At 46.5% G+C, this 10,034-nt stretch overlaps 1 protein-coding gene across 1 annotated transcript; it reads left to right on the top strand.

The window, feature by feature from the left end:
* Nucleotides 1-7,793: 7,793 nt before the first annotated feature.
* LOC117900840 lies at nt 7,794-8,516 on the top strand. The gene is made up of 2 exons (XM_034811352.1): nt 7,794-8,328; nt 8,406-8,516. Exons 1-2 carry the CDS (start codon nt 7,840-7,842, stop codon nt 8,412-8,414), a joined length of 498 nt encoding a protein of 165 aa, XP_034667243.1. The 5' UTR covers nt 7,794-7,839; the 3' UTR covers nt 8,415-8,516.
* The last annotated feature ends 1,518 nt before the right edge of the window (nt 8,517-10,034 follow it).

Genomic DNA, 10,034 nt, shown 5'->3' with positions numbered 1-10,034 from the left:
GCTAGGGGAGTGGAGCGCATGCAACGCTGGGGAGTCACTTTGACGGCGCCAGCGATCCCTTGCGATTCATCGAGCGTTTGGAGGAACGAGCCGTATCACACCGAGTCGACACCCGAAGTTTGGCCCAAGGAGTACCGGAACTTTTAACAGGTACTGCCGAGGACTGGTTCCGCACGAGTCATCTACAGGGAGAGCCATGGAACGTGTTTCGCAGGGAATTTTTGGATTTCTTCCTACCCCGCGGTACTTCCAGAGACTGGAGGACGAGATCAGGATGCGATACCAGAGGGAGAACGAGGGATACAAGCAGTATCTAGTGGACATTCGCCTTATGATGAATCGCGCTGGTTATTCGGAAGCTCAGGAACTGGAGCGGGTGTACGAGAATCTGCTGCCAGAGTACCAGTTGTAATTGAGACGCATGGACTTCCGCACGTTCAAACAGCTAACACAGCTGGTGATCGACTTTGAGGTCACCCGGGAACGCGAGCATCAACGTCAGGGCAGAAAAAGTACAGGATCAGCAGCGGTGGCAAAGCGTGGAACCGGCGCACAGTGGACGACTTCGAATGCCACAGCATTTCCTAAAGAGGGAAACGATCAAGGTACGATAGGCAATCCCAGCCGCGAGCAACCAGTGAACACGCGTAATGCGTGCCGCAACTGCGGAGTACTTGGACACTTTGCCAGAGAATGCCGTGATACGCGGATACTATTCTGCTGGAACTGTGGTCGCCGAGGATTGAGGACCATCGACTGCTGCCAGGCCAAAGGAGACGGAAACGCCCAGTGCCCCTCATCAAATCCAGGACAGATGAGAGGGCAGACGAGCGAGTCCTGGGGCTAGCGGGTGTCATCCGTCCGCGGTATGGCCGGCTGGTCTCCGAGAAAAGCATCGGGGCCGAGGCGATGGTAGCTACGCTGGACACGGGGGCCCGGCGGAGTTTCCAGAGCAATCCAAGAGGAAGCGCTGTCGCTCAGCGTGCGGCGCAGCAAGGTTTTGCGCCAACAAAGACCAGACAGGACGACGCCTGCATCCGCGAGGCGGTCGTCACATCAACAGTGAATACGAGGACCAGACAGGACGACTCCTGCATCCGCGAGGAGGTCGGCACATTAGCAGTGAATACAAGGACAACACAGGACGACGCCTGCATCCGCGAGGCGGTCGTCACATCACCAGGAAGGACAAGCAACGACGACGCCTGCATCCGCGAGGCGGTCGTCACATCAATAGTGAATACGAGGACCAGACAGGACGACGCCTGCATCCGCGAGGCGGTCGTCACACGACCAGGGAGGACAAGGAAGCAAGATGACCCCGGCACCTGCAACCGCGAGGTGGCCGGCGGGTCATCATCGACGACGAGGACAAGCAAGGACGACGCCTGCATCCGCGAGGCGGTCGTCACACGACCAGGGAAGGCAAGGATTCAGGATGACCCCGGCACCTGCAACCGCGAGGTGGCCGGCGGGCCATCATCGACGACGAGGACAAGCAAGGACGACGCCTGCATCCGCGAGGCGGTCGTCACACGACCAGGGAGGACAAGGAAGCAAGATGATCCCGGCACCTGCAACCGCGAGGTGGCCGGCGGGTCATCATCGACGACGAGGAACTAAAGGACGACGCCTGCATCCGCGAGGCGGTCGTCACACGACCAGGGAAGGTAGGGATTCAGGATGACCCCGGCACCTGCAACCGCGAGGTGGCCGGCGGGTCATCATTGACAACGAAGACAAGCAAGGACGACGCCTGCATCCGCGAGGCGATCGTCACATCAGCAGAGACGACAAAGAAAACCAAGGACGACGCCTGCATCCGCGAGGTGGTCGTCCCATCAGCAGAAACAACAAGGACAAACCAGGACGACGCCTGCATCCGCGAGGCGGTCGTCCCATCAGCAGTGACAACGAGGATTCGAGATGACCTCGGCACCTGCAACCGCGAGGTAGCCGGCGGATCATTGTCGACAACAGAACGAGACAGGACTTGGGGAGGCGTTCTTGGCCTTGCACGACCGAGAGCCACCCAGAGGAACCCGTTTCGCATCAGACCGGAGGACCAGAAGACCGAGGTGGAACCAGTTCGACTTGGGATACTGGCCAGCATGGCAGACGTGACTTTAGCAGGAGCAAGTGCAAAGCCGAGACTGACAGGAGCATTGTACGACGAAGTCATGCCCGGATCGGGAATAGCCGCTACCGATCCCGAAACCCGGTTGAAGCAGCTATGCGAGATTTTCCAGACGGCGAGGGATAAGACACAGCGAGCATCGGCGGAACAGGGCCGCCCTTACAACCTACGACGTCGCGAGTGGAGACCACCTTGGTGCTAGCAAAGCACCACGTACTATCTAGGCCAGCCAACGACGGATTTGCAGCCAAGTCAGCCTACGGTACGAGGGACCGTATAAGGTAACCAAGTTCATTTCACCCAACATAGCCAGAATTCGCCATACGGAGACTGGACAACGGCGCACCGCCGGGGTAGCCAACCTGAAAGCCTACCAGAAACACGACGACGAGGAACAGCAGGACAACGAAGACGGCGAGCACCCGCTCGACCGCAACACCGACAACCAGCAAGGACTAGCAAGTAAATTTGGGGCCGTTCACAAAGCGGATTAGTATAAGACACTGTATAACATTGTTAGTAGTATTACGTTAGGATATTTCAAAGTTTTCAACATCGTACCAACCAACAGCAAGGAAACTGGCGACGACGCTTCGCTATGACGTTGCCAAAAAGCGTCTTCAGGGCCACGATCGCCCGGCCGGCGGCGTCATCATCTGTTATCACCCGGGAAGAAAGGGGGGGGTGTGACGACTCACATTTTTGTAGTATGTAAGTAGTTATAGTTGTTATTATTGAGCATTCTGGAACATTCATAGGAAATTATATTATAAGGGTACATTTTGAAGCGATAATTTAAGTTCGCGGCCCACGGTGGCCCACAGCAGAGCAAAGAGAACAGCATAGCAAAGAGGACAGCAGAGCCCGAGATCAGCGCCGAGCGCCAGCAGCAGAGCAGCCGAACGAAAAGAGAACGGCGACTCGAGCCAGCAGCAGAACACTGCGACGACGTGAGCCAGCAGCAGAAGCGAACCCCAGCCCAGAGAGCGAGAGAGCAAGGGCGCCGGCAGCAGCCCGAGAGCGGCCAACCGCACGAAAGCCCCGGGCGTGGGCAGCGACGGCAGCAGCGGCAGCGCAGCCCGGACAAGGGACCGCAGCTAAGGGCTCGCGATCGCCACGCGGAGCCCGCCTCGGGGAGTTAGATTTTGACCAGCAAGCGGAGCAGTTAAGCCATGTAAAAAGTCCCCAAGTCAGTGGGCAGTGCGTGAAACACGTGGGACACACCCCACTGGGACCAAGGAACAAAGATCGCACGAGGACAAAGCGCCAGAGGAGGAGCCAAGGAAGAACATCGAGCGGATCGGGTGAGCGAGGCTGCGTGCTGTATCCCTTTCAAGACTTAGTTTGGTGCGAGTAGGCAGGAATATAGGATATTTAAGCACAGGGCAAAGAACCAACAATAAGAAGTTAAATAAATGCAAATAGAACTTAACAATGTGCTCGTGGAATGAATTAATGTAAATTTAACACCCCTTTCCCCTCCCTCAAAGTGCAAGTGCAAGACGGTAAGTGTGGTCGCCCACCGTTGGAGGCTCCGCTGGGCTGGTCGCAGGTCATTACCGCGCCAGACCGCGGGCTCTCAAACGGCGCGTGCCTGTCTCCGAGACGGGTGCTTCCTAGGTACTACCAGGGGCACTCGAGCCGGAGCAGACAGGGGCGGCTACACTGCCAGAAGGCGCCTCCGCGAACCACCGATCAGGTTCCCTTTTCGCCCATAATCCCACCCCTCCACACACGGCGTCACCATTCCGCAATCTCGGGTCCCGGCACTATACAAATTTCTTTGTAAGGTGGCCCTGGAGAGGCTGAGCTTACCTCAGCCTATGAAAAAGACTACCTTACAACTTTAATTTCCGACCATTCAGATTCCGAACCTTTGAAGTCCGATCATTCAGATTCCGAACCGTTAAATTCCGACCATTCAGATTCCGAACCTTTAGATTCCAGCACCGAGTAGAGTTTCATACCACGAGCGTAAGATACTAGAAACATTAGTTAATGAATTGTTAGAAGCGGGCCACATTCGGCCGAGTAAATCACCATACTCTTCAGCAACCGTGCTAGTGAAAAAGAAAAGTATAGAAAAAAGATTATGTGTAGATTTCAGACAGTTAAATAAAATTGTTGAAAGGGATGGTTACTCATTGGCGCGCATAGATGACTGCCTAGAGAAGCTGGAGGGCAATCGTTTTTCAGTATATTAGACTAAAAAAGTGGATTTCATCAAGTTAAGGTTGCCAAAGATTCCGTTAAGTACACGGCGTTTGTGACACCAAATGGTCAGTACGAGTACGTGAAAATGCCGTTCGGATTAAAAATAGCACCCGCTTGTTTTAGACGGTTCACAGATTTCGTTCTTCAGCCATTAATTAAGGAAGGCAATATTGCGGTTTATATGGATGATATCGCAATCGGCACCAAAACATTTGAAGAGCATTTAATTTTATTAGGACGAGTTTTAAGAAGGCTTACGGAATTCCGACTGGAACTAAAACTAAAGAAATGTCAGTTCTGCGCCACAGAGATAGACTTTTTGGGATTCAGAGTTAGCAAAGAGGGAATAAGGCCTAATGAAGAGCATACAGTAGCAATTAAGCACCTTCCAGTTCCAAAGAATGTGTACGAAGTCGAAAGGACTCTTTTCATATTTTAGACGGTTTATTCCGGCGTTTGCAACAATAGTCAAGCCAATTAAGAACCTGACAAGACCAGGGGTTACGTTTGAGTTTACAAATGAATGCCATAAAGTATTTCAGGATCTATGTTCTAGATTATCTTCAAAGCCAATTCTTGCATTATATAATCCAGATAGAGAGACCGAATTACATTGCGACGCAAGTATTCATGGTTATGGTGGTATCTTATTACAAAAACAAGACGATGGGAAATTCCACCCAATTGCGTTTTTTTCAAAGTCCGCAACTTCAGCCGAGTCGAGATACCATAGTTTCGAGCTGGAAACGTTAGCAATTGTGTACTCATTAAGAAAATTAAATATATATCTGGAGGGTATTCCGTTTAAAATTGATACTGATTGTAACTCATTAGCCCTCACGCTTAATAAAAAAAAGTGTTAATGCCAGAATTGCCAGATGGGCTTTAGAGTTCGAAAACATCAATATGTAATTGTTCACCGAAGTGGGAAGTTCATGTCGCATGTCGATGCGCTGAGCAGGTGTTTAGAATCTTCCGTAGACATTCAAAATATGGGTAAATCAGATCAGATAATAGCGGTGCTAAACGAGGACGAGATAAATCTTCAGCTACAGATAACGCAGAGTAGAGATTCAGAAATAACCAAATTAAGAGATGAGTTAGAGTCGGGACCATTAAAGAATTTTACACTAGAGGATGGATTAGTGTACAGAAAAATAAAAGATGATATGATCTTGCTTTATGTCCCATCGGAAATGGAGGAGAATGTTACTCGCTCGGTACATGAGAAGCTATGCCACATGGGAGCTTTTAAGTGTATAGCGGACATAAGGAGGCACTATTGGTTTCCGAGCATGGAATCCAAGGTCGAACATTTTATTAAAAATTGTCTAAAATGTATTATGAATTCAGTACCCAGACACGGGAATAATCGTACACTGCATAATATTAAGAAAGAACCGATTCCGTTCGACACAATTCATATAGACCATTTTGTGACATTGCCAGCCATTCTTTCAAAGAAAAAACACATATTAGTCATAGTGGACGCGTTTACAAAGTACGTTAAGCTCTATTCCGTGAATTCAACAAGCACGAAGGAAGTAAACTCCAGTTTACTTTGAATATTATGGCAGACCAAGAAGAGTGATTAGTGATAGAGGAATTTGTTTTACGTCGATGGAATTCAGCTCCTTCCTGGTAGAGAACAATATTGAACACGTTAAGGTAGCTACGGCATCTCCGCAAGCAAACGGCCAGGTAGAGCGAATAAATAGAATAATTAAAGCGATGCTAGCAAAAATTTCAGATCCCATTCAGCATTCCGATTGGTATAAATTGTTAGATAAGGTCGAATACGCAGTAAATAATTCAGTGCATTCAACAACGGGTCAGGCTCCCTCAGTTTTGTTGTACGGAGTCTATCAAAGAGGACTCGAAGTCGATTCACTTAGTGAATATCTTGAGGATAAATCGGATTTGGCCCGGAATCTGAATGCAGTACGGAAGGCATCAAGTGACAAGATTCAGAAGATGCAGAACAAAACAGATGAGGCATTTAAGAAAAACCACAGAGCACATATAGTACATAACATTGGGGATTTTGTGGTAGTGCGGAATGTCGATACTACAATAGGTTCAAATAAGAAATTCATACCAAAATTTAAAGGCCCATATATTGTGAAAAAAGCGTTACCAAACGACAGATATGTAATTACAGATATAGAAAACGGTCAAGTAACACAAATACCTTACGAAGGTATAATTGAGGCTAATAGATTAAGAAAATGGGCAGACTGGCGAAATGGTGTCGTAGTTGATTCTGAAAATATACCGTAATAATAGAGATATCTTAAACAACTTGTATATACTAAACTAAGCAACCAAGATGATCGGGTCGATCAAAAGGTCAGAATGGCCGAGCTGTTAAGTAGTTTAAGCTATTGAGTAACTGATGTTAATTATCGATTGTTAAGTAGTGTTAAGTAGTTTAAGCTATTGAGTAACTAATGTTAACTATCGAGTGTGAAGTAGCTAGTAGGCTATCGAGTAACAAAATATTAACTATCGATAAACTATCGTGGACCAGCGATCGATAGCTGGATCGGGCCGGGAGTCGATGGAAGTGAAGGAGGAGAGAGAGATTGCTTAGAGAAGAGAACGATATAAAAAAAAATACATTTAAGGAAACATGTGCAAAAATAAATCTTAAACTCCGTAAAAATATACAAAATAGCGCTTTGGAGAACCCTTCACAACTTCAGAAGTGGGATAAAGGAAACGTGCCTATAATTCGAAGAATTTTTTTTGCCACTCATACATTCGGCACATAAGACTCCGGTAGCAGAAGGGAGATAGCACGACCTACATATGTACGTAATGGCGTCTGTTCGTCGCAGCATAAGCAAATACATACATACAGAACATTTGTCTGTTTCTGGAACGTTCGGTACCGTTAGATTTTGGCGTGGCGTCGCAGTTTCTGCAGAAGATGAACAGACACACAGTTTCAGAGTGGCTGATCGAAAATAACATTGAGTTCGATCAGGCTGCAACATTCAGACAGCTAAAAGTAGGTCCCGGCAACTGGCAATGGCAAATGGCGCTGACTTAATGGAATTACCTGGTGAAGAAAGCAAGAATATGGAAGTAAAATCAGACGGTTCAGAAATTTCGCCAGATTCACAAGCTAAGAGGCTGGAAGCCGAACGATTTTATGATAGAAGCAGAGATAAGTTAAAATTTCCAGAGGAAGCAAGCCCTGGAAGAACTGCGCAAGATTATGGAACCGTATGCAGGAAAAGTAAACAGCGCTCATGCATGGATGGAAGAGTTTGAACTGAACTGCAAGGGGACGGATGCGTTTAAGCTCAGGTGCGTGCGACGTTTAATGAAGGCGGAAACGGACGCAGAATTGTTTTTGAAAGTAAACAAGGCGACGTCGTATGCTGCCTTTAAGAAAGGTTTCCTGGACACATTTGGCCGGATTTCCGCCAATAGTAGAGGTAATAAACACTCTCAAATCTACGGTTTATTGCCCGGGAAAGATGTCAGTTCTAGGTTATGTACTGCAAATGCAAGAAATTGCGCAACGAGCTCCGATCGACGAAGAACAAGCCGTACAGTTCGTGATCGACGGGCTAAAAAACGATTCCGCGGACATTGCCATATTCTATCCGGCCAAAACTATTGGCGAACTTGTGAAGCTGTCGCACGGTTACGAAGAAAGGCGTAAAAAACGTTGGAGCGCATCGCAGTCGGCAAAGAAGCTGATGGGACACAATAGCATTCCGGCAAGCAGTGGAATTACGGTACGCTGCTACAATTGTTCGGGCACTGGACACATCGCTCAATCGTGTACACAGCCCAAGAGGATGAAGGGCTCCTGTTTCCGTTGCGGCTCCATGGACCATGCTATCAAAAACTGCAAGGTCCCACCACCTTCAGGAAATAAAGCGGTGGCATTGTCGGATCAATTCCGACAGGAAGGGACTAGCAAGGTGGTAGACGATAACGAAGTGGCAGTAATAAATACGGTAAGAATCTCGTGCGACACTATAGATACGCCAGATAGGATTTATAATCAGTATACTTCTCTTTTTGATACCGGCAGCGCAATTAGTTTAATACGTCATTCCGCATTACCACTTAATTTAAGAGAAAACAGTTTAAAGGAAACGAACTTTAAGGGATTGGGAAATTTTCGGTTATGTAAGTTTGGGAAGATCTGGATATTTATGTCATTCTCTGGTATTATGCACAGAATATTATGTTACGTTGTTCCAGATAACTACATTCCTTATCCTATTTTATGTGGAAGAGATTTTCTAAGAAAAAAAATTAAATTATTAAAATTAAAATTTTGTGAACCTATTGAAACGCCAAACATTGAACTAAAGGCAAATAAATATAATTTGGAAATCTCTGAAAAAATTCTGCACTGTGTATTCAGTCCGGTGAAATCTGATAGGACTATGTTAAGTTGTAATCTCTGCAAACATAAGTATATTTCTGCTTCCGAAAATCAAAACAATAAAATAGAAACGCAGGTTGAGCCCTCAGTTTCAGATCATTCATTTGAATTCCCACTATTCACATTCCGAAACTTTAAATTCCGACCATTCAGATTCCGAACCTTTAAATTCCGACCATTCAGATTCCGAACCTTTAAATTCCGACCATTCAGATTCCGAACCTTTGAATTCCGGCTATTCACATTCCGAAACTTTAAATTCCGACCATTCAGATTCCGAACCTTTAAATTCCGACCATTCAGATTCCGAACCTTTAAATTCCAACCATTCAGATTCCGAAACTTTAATTTCCGACCATTCAGATTCCGAACCTTTGAAGTCCGGGCCACATTCGGCCGAGTAAATCACCATACTCTTCAGCAACCGTGCTAGTGAAAAAGAAAAGTATAGAAAAAAGATTATGTGTAGATTTCAGACAGTTAAATAAAATTGTTGAAAGGGATGGTTACTCATTGGCGCGCATAGATGACTGCCTAGAGAAGCTGGAGGGCAATCGTTTTTCAGTATATTAGACTTAAAAAGTGGATTTCATCAAGTTAAGGTTGCCAAAGATTCCGTTAAGTACACGGCGTTTGTGACACCAAATGGTCAGTACGAGTACGTGAAAATGCCGTTCGGATTAAAAATAGCACCCGCTTGTTTTAGACGGTTCACAGATTTCGTTCTTCAGCCATTAATTAAGGGAGGCAATATTGCGGTTTATATGGATGATATCGCAATCGGCACCAAAACATTTGAAGAGCATTTAATTTTATTAGGACGAGTTTTAAGAAGGCTTACGGAATTCCGACTGGAACTAAAACTAAAGAAATGTCAGTTCTGCGCCACAGAGATAGACTTTTTGGGATTCAGAGTTAGCAAAGAGGGAATAAGGCCTAATGAAGAGCATACAGTAGCAATTAAGCACCTTCCAGTTCCAAAGAATGTGTACGAAGTCGAAAGGACTCTTTATTTTTCATATTTTAGACGGTTTATTCCGGCGTTTGCAACAATAGTCAAGCCAATTAAGAACCTGACAAGACCAGGGGTTACGTTTGAGTTTATTTGACCCTGTCAAAAGGAATGAATGCCATAAAGTATTTCAGGATCTATGTTCTAGATTATCTTCAAAGCCAATTCTTGCATTATATAATCCAGATAGAGAGACCGAATTACATTGCGACGCAAGTATTCATGGTTATGGTGGTATCTTATTGAAAAACAAGACG

Source organism: Drosophila subobscura, chromosome U (genome assembly GCF_008121235.1).
Source record: "Drosophila subobscura isolate 14011-0131.10 chromosome U, UCBerk_Dsub_1.0, whole genome shotgun sequence".
NCBI lineage: Eukaryota > Metazoa > Arthropoda > Insecta > Diptera > Drosophilidae > Drosophila > Drosophila subobscura.
This window is presented reverse-complemented; position numbering and strand designations above follow the sequence as displayed.

Excerpts from the sequence above, each read along its gene's own strand:
- LOC117900840 (XM_034811352.1), top strand. The coding sequence starts at position 7,840 with ATGTCAGTTCTAGGTTATGTACTGCAAATGCAAGAAATTGCGCAACGA.